Here is a 23,449-nt window from a genome sequence, read left to right on the forward strand (position 1 = left end):
AGAAGTGTTGATATTATTTTGTAACAGTGTTACAATACAACAATACTAATACAGTTGATTCCTCGCAAATGTGAGCTCATAAAATGATGGACCTATTTTTTGTAGGCTACCTTGTGTGCACAGGAGGCTGCTGAGGGGAGAACAGCTGATAATAATGGGCGGAATGAAACAAAATGGATTGACATCAAACACCTGGAAACCATGCGTTTCATGTTTTTGATACCATTCCACTGATTCTGTTCCAGTCATTAACCTGTTGGGGGTAGGGGGCAGTATTGACACGGCCGGATAAAAAACGTACCCGATTTAATCTGGTTACTACTCCTGCCCAGTAACTAGAATATGCATATAATTATTGGCTTTGGATAGAAAACACCCTAAAGTTTCTAAAACTTTTGAATGGTGTCTGTGAGTATAACAGAACTCATATGGCAGGCAAAAACCTGAAGATTCCTTACAGGAAGTGCCCTCTCTGACAAGATCTTGTTCTTCTTGTCTCTGTTTATTTAAGACTGAGGATCTTTGCTGTAACGTGACACTTCCTACGGCTCCCATAGGCTCTCAGAGCCCGGGAAAAAGCTGAATGATATCGAGGCAGCCCCAGGCTGAAACACATTATCGCTTTTGGCAAGTGGCCGATCAGAGGACAATGGGCTTAGGCGCGTGCACGAGTCGACTCCATGCTTTATTTTCTTTCGTCTTTTTACCTAAAACGCAGATTCCCGGTCGGAATATTATCGCTTTTTTACAAGAAAAATGGCATAAAAATGGATTTTAAACAGCGGTTGACATGCTTCGAAGTACGGTAATGGAATATTTAGAATTTTTTTGTCACGAAATGCGTCGTGCGCGTCACCCTTCTTTACCATTCGGATAGTGTCTTGAACGCACGAACAAAACGCCGCTGTTTGGATATAACTATGGATTATTTGGGACCAAATCAACATTTGTTATTGAAGTAGAAGTCCTGGGAGTGCATTCTGACGAAGAACACCAAAGGTAATAACATTTTTCTTATAGTAAATCTGATTTTGGTGAGTGCTAAACTTGCTCGGTGTCTAAATAGCTAGCCCTGTGATGAACTTGATTGAACAAAACATGCATGTATTGTATAACATAATGTCCTAGGAGTGTCATCTGATGAAGATCATCAAAGGTTAGTGCTGCATTTAGCTGTCTTCTGGGTTTTTGTGACATTATATGCTAGCTTGAAAAATGGGTGTCTGATTATTTCTGGCTGGGTACTCTGCTGACATAATCTAATGTTTTGCCTTCGTTGTAAAGCCTTTTTGAAATCGGACAGTGTGGTTAGATTAACGAGAGTCTTGTCTTTAAAATGGTCATATGTTTGAGAAATTGAAGTAATAGCATTTCGAAGGTATTTGAATAACGCGCCACAGGATTCCACTGGCTGTTACGTAGGTGGGACGATTTCGTCCCGCCGGCCCTAGAGAAGTTAAAACAAGCCTGTTCTCCCCAATTAAGGTGCCACCAACCTCCTGTGCTTGTGTTGTACATTTAAGAACCCTCAATAGTGCTGCTTGTAAGTGTTGTAAATTTTGATTACCCTCAAAATGTTAACCCATTATAGTGCATGTTTGATGACATTCATGTAAGTGTTAACTCCCAATTAAATGGTGGGCCTATTGCATTTGTTTGGTGGTGGACTTGTCTCACCAGTCTTTCCAGCTCCACTTTCTCCTGTGATGAGGATACACTGGTCTTTATCCTGGTCCCTCAGAGAACGGTAGGCCTCATCTGCCAGGGCATAGCTGGAACACAACAAGCACATCCACATTGACATACATTCATAGTCCAAACACATTGGTTATTCAATTGCGTCACAGATGTAGGTCCATCATTTCAAGGAAACTTCCATAGCATATACAACTCATCCATTCCCATATCATTCAAGCTGTTCTATCTTATGTGACACAGGCCAACTGCATTGAAACTAATAGACTGAGATTCTATCTACAGAATATTAATGTTTCTCCATTGCTCACTGGGTTGATATTAGGGCTGTCCTAGAATAAAGAAAAGTCAAAAGTCTGTTATTTCGACCAATCAATTGGTCGTAGTCCATGTGGGGACTACGAGAGCAGGAGGGCTAGCTCGGAACATCTGAAATTTGATTTTGAAGAACTAATTTTAGCATTAAAAGACTCCAATATTTTCAGGTCCAGTACCATCGCTGGGCTGTGGGTGTGAAAGATTCCACAGGCTACTGGCATTACACATCTGGATAAAATATTAATGTAGCTCTGCTGGAATCACTTTTATAGATAACTTTGACACCTTCTGGAAACAGAAGAAGATACACTACAGGAATGATGGAGTCATTCCAAATCATCTTGGACTCTGGCCACGCATTTGAAGGCTGCGTTGAAACAATGACTTATCAATGACCCAAGACCAGCTCAGTTAATCCCTACCGTTGTGACAATGAGTCGTCACAATGCTGCATCAAATGTACATTATCCTAGGGGCGTTGGCAGACAATTACCTTTGTTGATCCTACAGCTATCGTATGCAGTAATCATGAGCCTATGAACCAGAGTTACACTGTTAGCACTGAGGCGGTGGCTCTAGTAGGAAGACCACTGTGTGCCGCTCACCCTGACTATCAGCTCCAATATAAATAACATGAGCAAGTCTATGGATAAGCTTCCCAGTAAAGCATTAAAAACAATCAAGCAACCCAGAAAAGTGCAAAAAATATCCCGTATTAACATATGCAGCCTGAGAAACAAGGTCCATGAAGTCAATAACTTGCTTGTAACAGATGACATTCATATGCTGACTATCTCTGAAACACACTTAGATAATACCTTTGATGATATAGTGGTAGCAATACATGGTTATAACATCTACCGAAAAGACAAATGCCAACAGGGGCGGTGTTGCGGTCTATATTCAGAACCACATTCCTGTAAAGCTTAGAGAGGATCTAATGTTAAATACTGTTGAAGTAATATGGCTACAGGTTCATTTGCCTCACCTTAAGCCCATTCTTGTGGGAAGCTGCTATAGACCACCAAGTGCTAACAGTCAGTATCTGGATAATGTGTGAAATGCTTGATAATGTATTTGATATCAACAGAGAAGTATATTTTCTGGGTGATTTAAATATCGAATGGCTCTCATCAAATTGCCCACGCGAGAAAAAACTTCAGGTTCAGGTTGTCAATCTACAAGGGTATTTACAAACAGCACAGGAATGAAATCAACATGTTCTGATCACATCTTTACTAATGCTGCAGAAATTGTTTAAAGCAGTATCAAAATCCATAGGATGTTGTGATCACAATATAGTAGCCATATCTAGGAAAACCAAAGTTCCAAAGGCTGGGCCTAATATAGTGAATAAGAGGTCATACAATACGTTTTGTAGTGATTCATATGTTGATGATGCCAATAATATTTGCTGGTCTGTGGTGTGTAATGAGGAGAAACCAGATGCTGCACTTGACACATTTATGAAATTGCTTATTCCAGTTACTAATAAGCACGCACCCATTAAGAAAATGACTGTAAAACTATTAAATCCCATTGGATTGATGAGGAATTGAAAAATTGTATGGTTGAGAGGATGAGGCAAAAGGTAATGCAAATAAGTCTGGCAGCCCAACTGATTGGCAAATGTACTGCAAGTTAAGAAATCATGTGACTAAACTAAATAAAAAGAAACTATACAATGAAAAACAAAAAATGCTATAAAGAATGATTGTAAAATGCTTTGGAGCACCTTAAATGACATTTTGGGAAAAAAGCAAACTCGGCTCCATTTTTTGAATCAGATGGCTCATTCATCACAACACACACTGATATTGCCAACTACTTGAATTCCTTTTCATTGGCAAGATAAGCAAACTTGGGTATGACATGCCAGCAACAAACACTGACATGACACATGGTTTTCTATTTTATTTATTTTTAACTTTTAGTAAATACTTTAACACATTTTTGGTTAAAGACATGTAAGTAAGCGTTCCACTGTAACGCCTACTACACTCGTTGTATTCAGTGCATGTGACAAATAAAATTTGATTTGATTTTTTCAATTTATTTGATATATCTGACGAAATTATTAAAGACAAGAATTGCTCTTTCGAATTTTGTAAAGTCAGTGTGAAAGAGGCAAAAAAAATATTGTCTATCAACAATGACAAGCCACCGGGGGTCTTACAATCTGGATGGAAAATTACTGAGGATAATAGCAGATGATATTGCCACTCCTATTTGCCACATCTTCAATTTAAGCCTACTAGAAAGTGTGTGCCCTCAGGCCTGGAAGGAAGCTAAAGTCATTCCGCTACCCAAGAATAGTAAAGCCCCCTTTAATTGCTCAAATAGCAGACCAATCAGCCTGTTACCAACCCTTAGTAAACTTCTGGAAATAATAGTTTTTGACCAGATACAATGCTATTTCACATTAAACAAATTGACAACAGATTTTCAGCACGATTATAGGGAAGGGCACTCAACAAGCACAGCACTTATACAAATGACTGATTGGCTGAGAGAAAGTGATGATAAAATGATTGTGGGGGCTGTCTTGTTAGACTTCAGTGCAGTTTTTGACATTAAAAAGAAGCCTCTAACATAATCCAGGTAGAATCAGGAATTTCCCAGGGTAGCTGTTTAGGCCCCTTACTTTTTCAATCTTTACTAACGACATGCCACTGAGTAAAGCCAGTGTGTCTATGTATGCGGATGACTCAACACTATACACATCAGCTACTACAGCAACTGAAATTACTGCAACACTTAACAAAGAGCTGCAGTTATTTTCAGAATGGGTAGCAAGGAATAAGTTAGTCCTAAATAACAAACCATTGTATTTGGGACAAATCATTCACTAAACCTGTAATGAATAATGTGGAAATTGAGCAAGTTGAGGTGACCAAACTGCTTGGAGTAACCCTGGATTGTAAACTGTCATGGTCAAAACATATTGACACGACAGTTGCTAAGATGTGGAGAAGTCTGTCCATAATAAAGTGCTACTCTGCCTAAACACCATCAACAAGGCAGGTCCTACAGGCCCTAGTTTTGTCGCAGCTAGACTACTGGTCAGTAGTGTGGTCAGGTGCCACAAAGAGGGACTTAGGAAAATTGCAGTTGGCTCCAGAACAGGATAGCATGGCTGACCCTTAAAAGTACACAGAGAGCTAACATTAATGACATGCATGTCAATCTCTCATGGCTCAAAGTGGAAGAGCGATTGACTTCATCACTACTTGAGTGTACCAAGCTGTCTGCTGAAAATGTTTGCACACAGCTCGGACACACATGCATACCCCACAAGACATGCCAGCAGAGGTCTCTTCACAGTCCCCAAGTCCAGAACAGACTATGGGAGGTGCACAGTACTACATAGAGCCATGACAACATGGAACTCTATTCCACATCAGGTAACTGATGCAAGCTGTAGAATCAGATAAAAAAAAGGTAAAAATACACCTTATGGAACAAGGACTGTGAAGAGACACACACAAAAGGTACAGACACATGCATTGTGATATTGTTGTATGCTAGTATTAAACATTTTGTATTAGAGATGTGGAGTAATATTATATGATGTACTGTTTTCTCTTTTGTTTATTATGTAAATGTAAGTGCTTTAACATGTTTGGACCCCAGGAAGAGTAGCTGCCGCCTCGGCAGCAGCTAATGGGGATCCCTAATAAATACAAATACAATCAATTTGTAGAAACATCAAGGACGATCAATGGAAACAGGATGCACTGGAGCTCAATTTCGGGTCAACAAATATTTTTTTGTTTTTACCTTTATTTAACTAGGCAAGTCAGTTAAGAACAAATTCTTATTTACAATGACGGCCTACCCCAGCCAAACCCGGACAACGCTGGGCCAATTGTGTGCTGCCCTATGGGACTCCCAATCACGGCCGGATGTGATGCAGCCTGGATTCGAACCAGGGACTGCGGTGACGCCTCTTGCACAGAGATGCAGTGCCTTAGACCGCAGCGCCACTCGGGAGCCCAAACAAATCTGATTAGGTCGCATCGGCGGAACAGATTCAGACCTAGATCTAGGATGCAACGTGACAGTGATTAGTAGTGCTGAGCGATTAACTGACATTTTGTTTATATTTTGTTTATATTTTCGTTTTGTAACAACTAATTGACCAACATTGGTTCAATTATTTGAATTGCAATTTCTCTGGAGATAAATGAGATCAAGCCCGACCTGTGCGATTTTAGTAAGGAGTTGTAGTTTCCAACAGGCCAATATTCTACATAGTTTTCTGCACTAAACTAAGTGATTAACGACAATGACCATAAATCATTGCCTGCCTACTTGTCCAGTCGGTGTTTCTTTTTAACGCCTGCTACGAAAAGAGAGAAGAATGCATGATTGAGGGATGGAGAGCAGTTGCTTCGGGAGGTATTCAGCAGTCATAAAAGTATGCCTTATATACTTTGAAGAACTACTAAAAGAGTGATTTTTGTCAGACAGCATAGGCAGCAGCTCTATAGAGATGAGATGATGACTTGGAATTAAATAATAGTCATCAAATAAAACATATGTAATATAGACTACAACTGAAATATTTTATTAAAGTAATGTGAATAAATGATGGTTAAGTTATAAGCAGTAATGGGCAGTCACTACTATCATGGGACTTTTAATTGTTTTATCCTGTGTAGTTACAGCATTCAACCCACATAATGCATAGTGCATTTAATGTTTAAGTAAATTATCAATGTAAAACCGTCATAATCTAACCGAAACCGAACCGGCCTCAAAAAGCACTAATTGCTCAGCACTATTGGTTAGTAAGTATACGGCCTGGCCCAACTGTTTGTCAGTCATCTAAATATTTACTGTCTGCCCTATTATCCCTATATCAACTCAATATATCTCTATTATTGACCTCAATTATTTGACTGGCCTATTGTTTGGTCGATAGGATGTTGGTTGACCAAGATTCTTTTGGGGTCGAGCACTAGCAAATATATACAGTGCATTCAGAAAGTATTCGAACCCCTTCCCCTGTTCCACATTTTGTTACAGCCTTAATCTACAATTAATTAAATAAAAAAAATCCTAATCAATCTACACACAATTCCCAATAATGAAAAAGCGAAAACGGGTTTTTGAAATGTTTTGATAATATATTAAAAATAAAGAACATTCACTTATTTACATAAGTATAGGGGTGGCAGTTAGCCTAGTGGTTAGAGCATTGGGCCAGTAACCGAAAGGTTCCTAGATCGAATCTCCGAGCTGACAAGGTAACAATCTGTCGTTCTGCCCCTGAACAAGGCAGTTAACCCATTGTTCCTAGGCCATCATTGTAAATAAGAATTTGTTTTTAACTGACTTGCCTAGTTAAATAAAGGTTAAAAAAACAAATTATTTGAATCATCATGTGGATGCATTTGTTCACTTTGCTGTGGTATTGGCACTGTTGTAGTGACCTGGTTGCATTTACTCGATTTGCTGTGCTTTGTTAGCAGTGTCCAACTGATTACAATGCATTTCCAGCAGGATCACCTAGACTAAACTGATTGAAAAACAAAGATCTTCTGTGAGTGAAATGCTGGATGCTTTGATCTGAAGCCAGTGGCAAGTGCGTGGAAAATGGATAAGGCGCCAAGCATGACATTTTGATTATCTTTGTTTAATGAGAGCAATCTTATTGAGCAGACAAAGTTGAGTGGAAATCAGTTGCAGCTGCAAGCTTCCATTGAGAGGCAATGAAACTTGAATGATGCATTTCGCATTAGCATAACTGATATTACCCTAACTATCAAAAACAAGTGAATGGCGGTCAAAATAAATAAATTAGGTAAAATGAACCCCAGCTATACATTCCAGGACGTTTACACAATGAGAAAGTGAGACAGTATTGCAGACTAACTGGATTCCCCTTAACAATGCTGGGATTGTCATTGTCCTGCTCTGATGGTTAAATATCAAGAGTGTGTGTGTGTGTGTGTGTGTGTGTGTGTGTGTGTGTGTGTGTGTGTTGGGGGGGAATGGAAGCGTTTAGAGGTGGCAACGCCTGCATAACTGTACAGCTTTGATGATGGCTGACTGGGTGTTGCAGGAAAAACTAAAGGGGACGTGGCTGACGTGCAAACCGTTATTACATTTTTTAAAATTGGTTAAAATTAGGTTTAGGGTTAGGGGTTTGGTTAAGTTAAGATAAGGGTCAGTTATAGATTATGGCAAGTCAATGGGCTGCTTGTCAGAAATGTCCCCTTAGTCTCTTCCAGGTGTTGCGGTGGTCTATACTTTGGAAGGGACACAACCATATGGTGTAGAAGCAGCCACCCCATTGGGTGACGCCATGTTAGTAGCCACCCTATTGAGTGAGGCCATAGTTCTTTATGGATCACACTTGGCACCCAAACAGTCATCTATTCTACAGTTCAGTTATAGTAGTAGTGTTCCAAACTCTCCCTAACTAGCCCACCAGACTCCAAATTAGCCCTGCAAGGTCTACCAGCTCCCATTTTCCTCTCCGTGTGTACTTTTCTACATTCATTACTCAGGAATTTTCCAGAGCCACCACTAATAATAGCTCTGATTGTGGAGGAAATGTTGCATGTAGTTCGTTTTTGTGCAAATCCCTAAACACCCCCATACATTCTAAGAAAATATAGCAAATGGATTCTTGTTAAAAAAGGCAAGGTAAGCGAACTCTGGCTGACATGCCTTTGTAGATGCCACCTAGGAAGGTCTGCCCTCCAAAATGACAAACTGAGCCTGAGGAGATTCATGATTCAAACTACCAGGCCACATAGTTGATGCCAGATGTTTTATAGTCTGCATTCATTCCTGGTCCCAATAGACTGCCTATGATATAGAATACTAATTATATGGTCTACTGTCCCCTTGAAATGTCACTAATAAAATGGTTACATTGACAGCCATATGAATCCAGGCCACTGCTGGAGGTCATAATGCAGGAATATAGGCATCAAAAATAGCCGTTTTCCCAAGTGTCTAATTTTAGTGGCACGTCCTGACCTCATTCCTCACCCACCCGAGGGGGACTGTGGGTATTCACTAGTTTTAACAATGTGAATAATGTTATTAATTAAGTAATTACATGCCACTTCAGACCACAGACTGTCTAAGCTTCAGATGCACGCAAGCTCTTTCACACACCACAAATCAGAGCCTCAGACCCACAGCAGTTCTACATACTTTACATTCAGAAAATAATGTAGGCTTACATTCTGTGTATTATATTACATAATGTAGGCTTACAATGATTTAGGAGATTGGGGATTATTGTTTTTGTATTTACGATCAGATATATAGTATAACATGCGTCATTGTGGAAAGCAACATAGCTTATATGATCACAAAAATCTGAACCATGCGGAGACCCTGATACGCTTTGTGCACTGATTGACTTGACTGCTAGCCCAGCAGACAGCCGTGAGGAGGAGAGAGGCAGAGAAATGTACACCAGGCAACAGTTAAAAGTTGATGACACTGCATCCTGCCTGGATGGCTATTAGAGATCTGGGTTCCACATCAACAAATACAATGCTTTCAGAAAGTATTCACACCCCTTGATTTTTTCCACATTTTGTGTTACAACCTGAATATAAAATGGATTAAATTGAGATTTGTCACTGGCCTAGACATAATACCCCATAATGTCAAAGTGGAATTATGTTCTTTACATTTTTTACAAATTAATAAAAAATGTAAAGCTGAAACGAGTCAATAAGTATTCAACCTTTTAGTTATGGCAAGGCAAAATAAGTTCAGGAGTAAAAATGTGCTTAACAAGACACATACGTTGCATGGACTCACTGTGTGCAATAATAGTGTTTAACATGACTTCTGAATGACTACCTCATCTCTGTACCCCAAACATACAATTATCTGTAAGGTCCCTCAGTCAAGCAGTGAATTTCAAATACAGATTCAACCACAAAGACCAGGGAGGTTTTCCAACGCCTTGCAAAGGGCACCTATTTTTAGACATTGAATATCCCTTTGACCACGGTGAAGTTAGTGAAGTTTTTAATTACAATTTGGATGGTGTATCAATATCGTGAAGTCGCCAGCAATTCCCAGCCCTAGTAAGAGGCTAGTAGGGGAGGGTATAGAGAGGGGCAGGGTGGGTGGGAGGGCCCATGCCAGGAGACGTGCCAAATGATCAGCCATCACACACTCACACAACATGACTGCAAGCGTTCACCCATTATGATGTTGAGCAGGTCAAATGAATATGAATGGCCCAATCACAATATGAATGGGCCTGCCTGCAAGCTGGTGCATGGAAACCAGGGGTCAACAGAGACAAAGTAAGCCAAAACTAAAAGTCAGTCAAACTCCCCTCTGTGTGTCTGTAGGGATGGGTGGGGAATGGGGCAACACAAACACATGGTAGCATCTTGTTTGTTACAGTTCTCCTCCCTAAAGTCAAAGCAGCTCAACACTCGAGGCTTAAAGGCCAAGAAAAGGAGAGAAAATATGTCCAGTCCTCACCAGGCACTGTGGCCAGGCCACACCCTGAGGAAAAAGGAGAAATAAAATAAAAAAGAGGAAATCGGAATTAAATCTGACCACCTGTGTGGCCACTGCGTCGCACAAATATCAAGACCATGAAAGCGAGAAAGAACGGCAAATTGATCCACCATTCACCAAATAGAAGTTGCCATTTATAGGCTACACAGGGTTTCTTATTTAAGCAATAAGGCCCGAGGAGGTGTGGGAAATGACCAATATACCACGGCTAAGGGCTGTTCTAATGCACGACGCAACGTGGAGTTCCTGGACACAGCCCTTAGCCGTGGTATATTGGCCATATATCACAAACCCGAGGTGCCATATTGCTATTATAAACTAGTTACCAACATAATTAGAGCCGTAAAAATACATGTTTTGTCATACCCATGATATACGGTCTGATATCCCACCGCTGTCAGCCAATAAGCATTCAGGGCTCGAACCACCCAGTTTATAAATCAGTTTATAGAACGGGTGGGTCTAATCCTGGATGCTGATTGGTTAAGACCGCACTCCAGCCACTGTCTATTCCACAAGTTACCACCGGCTAAATCTATGACGCTGAAATGCCTTTACTCTGTTCCATCTGACTGCGCAATCCACGGTCTCATCAGCTCAGCCAGGCAATGTATATACTTGATCTCCACTGTAAAAATAATCTAGACATTATCTCCCATTTATTTTAGATTAGCATTGGGTTTCCAACAGCGTAGATTTGTAAACACTTTGCTGTCCATCTCTCCTACATTCGCTGTCTCATGGTAATGAACGTGTCGGGAGTCGGGACAAGAGAGGTTGCCAGCTTTTCTCAGCCAGTTGAAATTATGAATCAGCATAATTTTTATGGATATCTACAAAGAAATGAATAAAGAAAAATGCGAAACGCAGCTAGTTTACTGTCATTCCAGCTTCAGTTTGAAGTGATTGTGTTAGCTGTGTAGTTGGCCATCTCTTCTGCACAGCGGCCTGGCGAGAGAGCAAATGTTCTATGCCAGGCAAAATCGTGAACCATTACCTCATTGTTATTGATGTATCCCTAGAAAACAACAAACGCAGATGCAGCTACTTTGCTGTTATTCTGGCTGCACTATTTGATGTGACTGAGTTAGCCAAAGTTGGCCAGCTAACAAGCAACGGATAAGAATGTTGCCAAACATCATGGCAGAAGAACATTTTGAACATATGACTAAATCCACAGAACAAAAGTACTTAACTGGGTCGCGTCTCTGGCAACCAAACCGATAGAACGAACAACTAGCCGGCTTGGGTAGCAACCCTAGATTTGTGTTGGGAGTCCGACTACTGTATATCTCGTGGAAGGACAAAATAGTATGAATAAATTAATCATGAAAATATGTCAATCATTATTTGAATATGTTGGTAACCCGTTGTATAAAACGAGTAATGCCCGAGAAGCCAGTGTTTGGAGGATATATTGGCAAGGTTTAACCTGCCCGAGACGAAAACAGCAGTGCCAATATATCCTCCAAACACCAGCTTCTCTGGCATTATCACTTTTGTGGAAAGTATGTAAAGGCAAACAATGCACCAAAGGCACATGAAAGTGAAGGCACAACCCAAAAGCCAGTAAGCCACTGGCCCTAAAGCACCCTGGTCTGACCAGGGTATCAGAGAGAAGGGAGAGAGAGAGAGAGAGAGAGGGAGAGAGGTGCAGGCGGGCAGCAGGGTGGAGTGATGCCTGGCACACCCTGATCTCTCTCACACGCACGCACGCAGTAATTTGGGCAAGATGGTGCCAACAGATAGGGCAGCTCTGCTTCTAGCTCCTAAGCAACTTTTCAGTATTTTGTTTTTTTGTGTGTTATTTCTATTTTATTTACAAGCATTTCACTACACCCGCAATAACATCTGCTAAACATGTGTATGTGACCAACACAATTTGATTTGGCAGCGGTGAGATGCAAAGCCACACTGGCATGAGGCAAGCGGCAAAAAATAGCCACTCAGTCTTTCTTCTCCTAACCCTGAGAATGAGGGAGGGAGGAAGAGGGATCTGAGAGCTGTAACCTTCTGCATCCGAAAGGGAAGGACGTCTTTCCTCTCTCAACGCATAGTTCAATTCCCCTGCAGACATGATTCATGGTTAGCCTGATGAAACCATGGCCCACCCAACCTAATGGGAAATGACAGATCCTCCCTCAACCAACTTCAGGGTTTATTTTTGATATTGAGACGCCTATGTCTACATAGCGGTTTACATTGCGTTTACTGTTACACTGCTGAGTGTTTCTCTTATATCAGAGGAATTACACAATATTTAAGGTACATGCAGTAACTTTTTCCAGCGGCATGATGTTATTCAAATAACAGCTAGCCAAGGTTGTAGGAAGCTCGGTCATAATGTAGACGACGTAGATGGCGTTGTCTTAACGGCTCTTAACCAACCATGCTATTTTTTCCCCCCCGCATTGTTCATAACTTGTTTTGTAGATATTACTGCTGCTACCATCTCTTATGAACGAAAAGAGCTACTGGTCATCAGAACAGTTTACACTCACCTCAAATTGGACAAGGGGTTCTTCAATGAGTCAGATGCGAGGGATATACTACAGACACCCAACCAGGCCCAGATCCCTGTGATTCGTTGGAAAAGGAAAAGTAGGTTTCGCGGAAAGATATCAGGATGCCTTGTGAGGATCAGGAGATGTGTGGCTAATCTGCCCTTGCCTTCCGTTATGCTAGCTAACGTTTAATCGATGGAAAATAAATGGGACGAACTGAAAGCACAAATATAATACCGACGTGACATTAAAAACTGTAATATCTTATGTTTCACCGAGTCGTGGCTGAACGACGACATTAACCTGTTAGGGCTAGGGGGCAGTATTTGCACGGCTGGATAAAAAAATGTACCCGATTTAATCTGGTTACTAATCCTACCCAGTAACTAGAATATGCATATACTTATTATATATGGATAGAAAACACTCTAAAGTTTCTAAAACTGTTTGAATGGTGTCTGTGAGTATAACAGAACTCATTTGGCAGGCAAAACCCTGAGACATTTTCTGACAGGAAGTGGATACCTGATGTGTTGTATTACCTTTAAACCTATGCCATTGAAAAACACAGGGGCTGAGGAATATTTTGGCACTTCCTATTGCTTCCACTAGATGTCACCAGCCTTTACACAGTGTTTTGAGTCTTCTGGAGGGAGATCTGACCGAACAAGAGCCATGGAACGATGATGGCCCATTAGACACCTGGCGCGCGAGTTCATGTTGGGTACCCTCGTTCCAATACGTTATAAAAGAGAATGCATTCGTCCACCTTGAATATTATTCATGTTCTGGTTAAAAAAGGCCCTAATGATTTATGCTATACAACGTTTGACATGTTTGAACGAACGTAAATATATTTTTTCCCCTCGTTCATGACGAGAAGTCCGGCTGGCTTAGATCATGTGCTAACAAGACGGAGATTTTTGGACATAAATGATGAGCTTTTTTGAACAAAACTACATTCGTTATGGACCTGTGATACCTGGAAGTGACATCTGATGAAGAGAATCAAAGGTAATGGATTATTTACATAGTATTTTCGATTTTAGATCTCCCCAACATGACGTCTAGTCTGTATCGCAAAGCGTATTTTTCTGGGCGCAGTGCTCAGATTATTGCAAAGTGTGATTTCCCAGTAAGGTTATTTTTAAATCTGGCAAGTTGATTGCGTTCAAGAGATGTAAATCTATAATTCTTTAAATGACAATATAATATTTTACCAATGTTTTCTAATTTTAATTATTTAATTTGTGGTGTTGACTTGACTGCCGGTTATTGGAGGGAAACGATTTCCTCAACATCAATGCCATAGTGAAACGCTGTTTTTGGATATAAATATGAACTTGATAGAACTAAAAATGCATGCATTGTCTAACAATGTCCTAGGAGTGTCATCTGATGGAGATTGTAAAAGGTTAGTGCATCATTTTAGCTGGTTTTATGGTTTTGGTGACCCTGTCTTTGAATTGACAAAACATTACACACAACTCTTGTAAATGTACTGTCCTAACATACTCTAAATTTATGCTTTCGCCGTAAAACCTTTTTGAAATCGTAAAACGTGGTTAGATTAAGGAGATGTTTATCTTTCAAAGGGTGTAAAATAGTTGTATGTTTGAAAAATTTGAATTTTGACATTTATTTGGATTCAAATTTGCCGCTCTTGAAATGCACCTGCTGTTGATGGAGTGCACCACGGGTGGGACGCTTGCGTCCCACCTAGCCCATAGAGGTTAAAAGAGGTCAACATTCACAAGTCCGCTGGGCCAGATGGATTCCAGGATGTGTACTCCGAGCATGCGCTGACCAACTGGCAAGTGTCTTCACAGACATTTTCAACCTTTCTCTGAGTCTGTAATACCAACATGTTGTTTCAAGCAGATCACCATAGTGCCTGTGCCCAAGAACGCAAAGGTAACCTGCCTAAATGACTACCGACCCGTAACACTCACATCTGTAGCCATGAAATGTTTTGAAAGGCTGGTCATGGCTCACATCTTTCTCCCAGAAACCCTAGACCCACTCCAATCTGCATAACGCACCAACAAATCCATAGATGATGCAATCTCTATTGCACTCCACACTGCCCTTTCCCACCTGGACAAAAGGAACACCTATGTGAGAATGCTATTCATTGACTACAGCTCAACATTCAACACCATAGTGCCCTCAAAGCTCATCACTAAGCTAAGGACCCTATGACTAAACACCTCCCTCTGCAACTGGATCCTGGACTTCCTGACAGGCCGCCCCCAGGTGGTAAGGGTAGGTAACAACACATCCGCCACGCTGATCCTCGACACGGGGGCCCCTCAGGGGTGTGTGCTCAGTCCCCTCCTGTACCCCCTGTTCACTCGTGACTGCATGGCCAGATACGACTCCAACACCATCATTAAGTTCGCTGATGACAACAGTGGTAAGCCTGATCACAGACAATGATGAGACAGCCTATAGGGAGGTGGTCAGAGAACTGACCGTGTGATGCAAGGACAACAACCCCTCCCTCAACATGATCAAGGCAAAGGAGATGATTGTGGACTACAGGAAAAGGACCGAGCACACCCCTATTCTCATCAACGGGGCTGTATTGGAGCATGTTGAGATCTTCAAGTTCTTTGGCGTCCACATCAACAAACTAACATGGTCTAAGCACACCAAGACAGTCGTGAAGAGGGCACGACAAAACCTATTCCCCCTCAGGAGACTGAAAGATTTGGCATGGGTCCTCAGATCCTCAAAAGGTTTTACAGCTGCAACAGCGAGAGCATCCTGACGGGTAGCATCACTGCCTGGTATGGAAACTACTCGGCCTCCGACTGCAAGGCACTACAGAGGGTAGTGTGAACGGCCCAGTACATCACTGGGGCCAAGCTTCCTGCCATCCAGGACCTCTATACCAGGTGGTGTCAGAGGAAGGCCCTAAAAATTGTCAGACTCCAGCCACCCTAGTCACAGACTGTTCTCTCTGCTACCGCATGGCAAGCGGAACCGGAGCGCCAAGTCTAGATCCAAGAGGGTTCCAAAAGCTTCTACCCCCAAGCCATAAGACTCCTGAACACCTAATCAAATGGCTACCCAGGCTATTTGCATTGCCCCCCACCACCTACCTGCTGCTACTCTGTTATTATCTAGGCATAGCCACTTTAATAACTCTACCTATATGTACATAATTACCTCAACACCGGTGCCCCAGCACATTGACTCTGTGCCGGTACCCCCTGTATATAGCCCCGCTATTGTCATTTACTGCTGCTCTTTATCTCTCTTACTTTTTCTATAGTTTTTTCTTAAAACTGCATTGTTGGTTAAGGGCTTATAAGTAAGCATTTCACTGTAAGGTCTACACCTGTTGTATTCGGCACATGTGACAAATAAAATTTGATACAGTAGCAGGCTCTGATCTCATCCAGCTCAGACCAGAGAGTGGCTCTCCAGGGGCAGGTTCCAGGATATCCATGTCTTGCATTGATTGAGCCACAGAGGAAGCTACCATTTCCTGCTCCAGCGATGGGTCCAGGTGGCATGATTAATGTGACCACTGTGTCAGCCTTAGCCGTGACACACACAAACACAATGGGTCCAGAGTCACGACAGGCTACTGGAGCTCGGAACAACCTACCCAAAACAAAATGCAGGTCCTGGCAGCCAGGCGGATGAACAGAAAAAGGACAGGGAACAAACAGGGCTACTATCAGGAAGAGGTGTGCTATTACCAGGGCCAGGGTCTTTGTTCAGTTCAGACACATTTGAGTATCTTTATTTAACTAGGCAAGTCAGTTAAGAACATATTCTTATTTACTTGTGCACCGCCCTATGGGACTCCCAATCACGGCCAGTTGTGATACAGCCTGGAATCGAATCAGGGTCTGTAGTGACACCTCTAGCACTGAGATGCAGTGCCTTAGACCGCTGCGCCACTCAGGAGCCTCTCAATCTGACAGGGCCATGTGAGTATCTGACAACGTGGCTGCTACATACATTTACATTAGTAATTTATCCAGAGCAGCAGGAGGATAATATTACTTATGCAGCAGGGGGATGTCGTCACAGGACGCCTATAAATAGTCAATCAATAATTAATCATTTTATATAACACTTTTCCCCAAGGCTCTCATCCATCATCATCTGGATAGAAGGACATTTGAGGGTAACTTGCTGCAGTATGAAACTTGAATAGTAGATAACACATGGAAAGTCTGCAACAGGGTGAACAGAAATGTAAGCACTTTGATTGTAGTTTGGAGGATCCTCAAAGGAGACTGCCTACATATATCAATGTGTTTTTCTCATCATTCTTTCAGGGGGTCCTGGCTTTGATTTGATCAACTGCACTGCAATTTAGTGAGTGAACATTCCCAATATAAAGCTGTTGGTTTGACCCTTCAGAAAGTACCTTGCTGACTAACAGACATTTTTCCCCATAGTAAATCAAAACAAGCAGTCAAAGCACTAGGCTATGAGGAACCTCGATATATGCTTGCGAGGGCTAGCATCTAAGGGGTAAAGCACAAACCTTGCTGAGTTAGAGTTGCATTTGGTCATAGAACAAACCAGATGATTAAGTTCATTCTGCCCCAGACCCCCAAAAAGATAAAGATATTTCTTTAGTGGATGATTGAGAGCTTTCTAAGAGGTGAGATTTGACGGTCAATCACCTGGCTAACAGCCATAACCTACAGACAATCGGAAGTGTGTGTAGCCTCTGGGGTAGCATGTGTGCGTGACTGGCTTGTGTTCTGAGGGGAACCCCCCCTCCCCAATCACCTCCTTTGGCCAGAACACACACACACACACACACACTCTCACGACAGGATGTTGGAAACAGAGGATAAGTCAGGGCTGTTTTTAGCTCCAACAGTGCTAAAGTGGCTTTAAAGCTTTTCCATGTCTCTCCTGGCCCTGCATGATGAATCAGCTTTACTCCTTCTGTCCTGTTGTCTCCATTCTACATCAGTCAATGGATGCCACCTCAATCCCAAACACATGCATGGAGAGACATGAAGATTAGAAAAGTTTATTCAAGTGCCAGTCCTCAATATAACATTTGACAAGGTAAAGAAACTGAGGCTGACTCAAAGAGATGAACGTCAGACAATTTGGATCAATCCCTCTACCATTAAGAACTTTCAAGGAAGCAGGGAGAGACATTAAGCAAAGTGTGGGCATTAGGCAAAGTCAAGGGCCAAACACGTTAAGAAAACCCTCTCGTTCAATCAGAATTTTTCCTGAACAGACAACTGTTGTGCTCTTCAAATTAAATTATGTTGATAACACACTACACTAAATTAACAATCTGTCATCTACTTAAATACACTCGACACATTAGGCTAGTAAAACAATAAGGGCACAGCCCAAGACACCATCCATTGTCCTCTATCTACACACATACATAACCCAGCACTCAAGAGGGGACAAAGATGGCATAGTACAACAATGTCCTGCTGAAATAGCACAACTACCACTTGACATGTGGGAAGCAGTGGCCTGTGCATGACCCACTGAGGGTCAGCTACTGGGCTCAAATCACACTACAGACACTGCCACTGTGGCTCTGACTAGCAGTCTAATGGTCCACCCTTCCTCACCACCACACCGAGGAGGGAGTGACTGTTTACTCAGCCCCACGCCAGGAAGCGAGGAGGGGTAAGCCGGCTTGAGAGGAACATTGTCGGGAGTAAGGGGACTGGGTACTTTTTCTAAATCTCATGTGCCAAAACAATGCAACTGCTCAGTGAAATATTAACTTTAAATGTGAAGTAAAGCTACTGGTGAAAATTGGGACGAATTCTTGTTTGGAAAAGACAACGAAGACGATGATGAACTTGCGAGCTGTGCATTTTCTTCAGTAGTCGGCACCACGGGTGTGTAAGACTCACTACGATGAATGAATACGAGTAGCATTTGCCAATATACCAGCCACAAGCAAAAACGCATTTTGTTGGTTTAAACAGGCCTCATAATAAAATGTACACTGTGAGATGTGCCAAACAAAGATGTGCCCCCCCCCCCAAAAAAAAAAAAAAAATCGATCCCCAGCTCAGGGCTCCAGCTATGCAATTCGCTTGCTAACTAAGAGACTCGCTTCCAATATCAAGTTTCTTGGTTACAGCAGAGACAAATCAATCCTCTCCTGGATCAAGATCCCTGCTGCATAAATAGATTTTTTTGTGTCAATGTTTTTATTAGGGATGCACAATATATCGGTGAACATATCGGAATTGGACAATATTAGCTAAAAATGCCAACATCGGTATCGGCCCGATGTCTAGTTTAACGCCGATGTGAAAAACCAATGTCAAAGCTGATGTGCATACCTATATAACGTACAGTGGCGAGAAAAAGTATGGGAACCCTTTGGAATTACCTGGATTTCTGCATAAATTGGTCATCAAATTTGATCTGATCTTCATTTAAGCAATAGACAAACAGTGTGCTTAAACTAATAACACACAAATTGTATTTTTCTTGTCTATATTTAATACATCATTTAAACATTCACAGAGTAGGTTGGAAAATTGACTACTCCAAAAGCTATTTGGAGTCAGGAGTCAGCTAACCTGCAGTCCAATCAATGAGACAAGATTGGAGATCTTGGTTAGAGCAGCCTTGCCCTAAAAAAAATAAAAATAAAATAAAATAAAAAAAACTCAGAATTTGAGTTTGCTATTCACAAGAAGCATTACCTGATGTGAACCATGCCTCGAACAAAATAGATCTCAGAAGACCTAAGATTAAGAATTGTTGACTTGCATAAAGCTGGAAAGAGTTACAAAAGTATCTCTAAAAGCCCTGATGTTCATCAGTCCGCGGTAACAAAAATGTTCTATAAATGGAGAAAGTTCAGCACTGTTGCTACTCTCCCTAGGAGTGGCCGTCCTGCAAAGATCACTGCAAAGATCGAGTCTACGATACGTAAAACACTAAACAAGAATGGTGTTCATGAGAGGACACCATGGAAGAAGCCACCGCGGTCCAAAAAAAAACATTGCTGCACATCTGAACTGTGCACCTGGATGTTCCACAGCGCTACTGGCAAAATATTCTGTGGACAGATGAAACTACAGTCGAGTTGTTTAGAAGGAACACACAACACTATGTGTGAAGAAAAAAAAGGCACAGGACACCAACATCAAAACCTCATCCCAACTGTAAAGCATGGTGGAGGGAGCATCATGGTTTGGGGCTGCTTTGCTGCCTCAGGGCCTGGGCAGCTTGCTATCATCGACAGAAAAATGATTTCCCAAGTTTATCAAGACATTTTGCAGGAGAATGTTAGGCTATCTGTCCGCCAATTGAAGCTCAACAGAAGTTGGGTGATGCAACAGTACAACGACCCAAAACACAGAAGTAAATCCACAACAGAATGGCTTCAACAGAAGAAAATACGCCATCTGGAGTGGCCCAGTCAGAGAACTGACCAACTCGACTGAGATGCTGTGGCATGACCTCAAGAGAGCAGTTCACACCAGACATCCGAAGAATATTGCTGAACTGAATCAGTTTTGTAAAGAGGAATGGTCCAAAATTCCTCCTGACCGTTGTGCAGGTCTGATCCACAACTACAGAACACATATGATTGAGGTTATTGCTGCCAAAGAAGGGTCAACCAGTTATTAAATCCAGGGGTTAACATACTTAATTGTTTGTGTGTTACTGGTTTAAGCAGACTGTGTTTGTCTATTGTTGTGACCTAGATGAAGATCAGATCAAATTTGATGACCAATTTATGCAGAAATCCAGGTATTTCCAAAGGGTTCACATACTTTTTCTTGCCACTGTAGGTACATGAGGTCACGTAAGATTTTGCGCTACACCTGCAACATAGCATTCTTAACCTAGCCCACAATATGTGCTGTGTGGCTCGAGCAGCCAAGTCGATCGGTCATTTGAAAGAGTAAGAACATTTCAGCGAGACAACTCAAAAGGTGAAATCCATTAACACCAAGATAATGTAATCATTGCCCTTGACAATCAACAGTTCTCTGTCGTGGGTGATGTTGGCTTTCGCGACTGGTCGAGCACCGGCAAACTAACGTTACCAAGTGCGCTATTGTTCAGATGTTGCCCTACCAGAGTTACACAGTAATAGCGTCACTGCTATTAGCTTCACGACATACTATGGAAGGCAGTTTGGGTCTTTGCGTGTCAAAAAAGATCAAATAACACTATTTGACCAATTAAATAAGCTTTTAATTTGACATGTCAAATAACAGTTCTATTAAAGGATGTTGTGTGTTCTGAATTTGCACGTGCAAGGCAAACGCCACCATTACCATCAGCAGCACTGTCAAAGCTGTACAAAAAAAGTATTTAAACAAGCAAACACCGGCCACGAACGATGTGTTTACAATACCGCGTTGGCACTTCTGCTTGGTAACTAGCTAGCACCAATACAACCAGCCTGAAAACAATGACCAGTAGAAACTGCAGTCATTTCCACTATTCTTAGCAATGATTTACGAATCCTTGTGCGTAATTATTAGCTAGGTAGCCACTGGTTCGCCTATTGAAATTGAACTTCAGTTCATGAAAATAAATAGCTAGCCAGCTACTAAACCGTTGCCCAAAACTAACGTCATAAGCAGCCAGCTAGCTTCATCTGGCTAGTGAGGCTCGACCGGACCGGGTTATGTGTTGTGAAGCTAGCCACAATAAGGATTAGGCACAATAGTGGACTTTGCGGTTTGCCTTCAAAATAAAAGTACCTCTTTGAAAGTGATGCAGAAGGTTACAATTGGTGGAATCATGCCATATTTAGACTAGATAATGTTAAACAAGGTTGGAATGTGAAGTAATGAAATGGGGTATCAGTCTACTCGGTGACACCCACAAAACACAACCGAAGAGCTTAGGCAAATATTAGCGGTGAACTGTAGCTCTTATCGCGGGACTGTGACTATGTAAAATCACATCCCCAATCAGCCTATTGTGTGTATTGACTTTCATATTGCACAGTACAGCTTTACCTAAGGATTGGGGATCAATGAAATGGGTTAACAGTCTACTCAATACATTTTTCCTCAGAGTTAGACTCCTGAACAGACAACTGTTGTGCTCTTCAAATTAAATTATGTTGATAACACACTACACTAAATTAAATTATTAAATTATTAGTCCTCCTCAGAGTTAGACTCCAAAACATCCACACTGTCATGCTCTGACCTTAGAGATCCCTTTTATTATCTATTTGGTTAGGTCAGGGTGTGATTAGGGTGGGAAATCTTATTGTTTCTATTTCTTTGTTGGCCTAGTATGGTTCCCAATAAGAGGCAGCTGTTTGTCGTTGACTCTGATTGGGGATCATACTTAGGCAGCCTTTTTTCTCACCTTAGTTTGTGGGATCTTGTTTGTGTGTAGTTGCTTTCTGCACTGCATATAGCTTTACGTTCGTTTTTGTATTTTGTTGTTTTTTCCGGTGTCATTTTAATAAAAGTAAAATGTATGCCTACCACGCTGCACCTTGGTCCAAAGTTTACGACGAGCGTAACACACAGTATTGTTTTCCTCTGGAATAGTGTTCAATACACACAGGTTGACAATAAATGTGGCTCAATTCAGTTGTTTAGAGTCCCGCAATAAGAGCTACCGTGCTAAAGTTCTCTGGGTGTCACGGAGTAGACTAACTCCATGTCATTGATCCACAATCCACAGGTAGGGATGTACAGTGAAATAAGTATGCCCCCAATGCAATTCTAAAGTATAATACATCCTGTTTGATTATAACAGATTTGTCAAATTAACAAATTATTGTCTTTTGTTGATTTTATATAACATTCCAACCTCGTTTAGCATGATCTGTTCAATTATGGCACAATCCTACTATTTCTATGTATTTGCCTCACTGTCAATGACATACTTTATTTTGAAGGCTAACCGCAAAGTCCACTATTGTGGCTAGCTTCACATAGATGGGTCGGACCACCATTAATCATAAGAACTGTCTTATAAATTAGGGTTATTTTAGATGACACCTTGCTATATAGTTAGCTAGCTAACTATAGCTACTGAAACAGATTGTTTGCATCCATGAGCAAGCTACCTTTTTTTTTATGACCAGCACTGTAGGTGAGCGAGACAACTTAACCAGCATCATAGCATACGTGTCGATGAATCGTTGTGACATATTAAATATGAGTGATAGTGTAATCAATGTGTAATAACAAAAAAAATTATGAACACGTTAAATTATGTGACGTGCAGTCATATTCGGCTCCTTATTGGTCAACACACTTATTTGACACATATTTTTTGACATGCAAAGACCCAACCAGCGTTCCATAGAAATCCTGGTTGAGAATGAAATGACTGAACAAATGTACAACAAAACAACACAGCAAGTAAGTGAAATAAATAGGTTTTGATTCTGTTTTACTGGTAATGGGGACATGCGTAAATGCAAACAAAATAACTTTTTG

The 23,449-nt window shown here is 41.4% G+C and overlaps 1 protein-coding gene across 5 annotated transcripts in view; it reads right to left on the reverse strand.

Annotated features, from left to right (window-relative positions):
- Positions 1 to 23,449, reverse strand: part of LOC106586439 (unconventional myosin-Ib) — a 142,835-nt gene that overhangs the window by 62,583 nt on the left and 56,803 nt on the right. For all 5 annotated transcript variants that reach the window (XM_082969041.1, XM_045707708.2, XM_082969042.1 and 2 more), the window contains exon 4: positions 1,678 to 1,772. In XM_082969041.1, the coding sequence (XP_082825167.1) occupies positions 1,678 to 1,772 (95 nt within the window). The remainder of the gene's footprint in view (positions 1 to 1,677; positions 1,773 to 23,449) is intronic.

Source organism: Salmo salar, chromosome 25, assembly GCF_965601325.2.
Source record: "Salmo salar chromosome 25, fSalSal1, whole genome shotgun sequence".
NCBI lineage: Eukaryota > Metazoa > Chordata > Actinopteri > Salmoniformes > Salmonidae > Salmo > Salmo salar.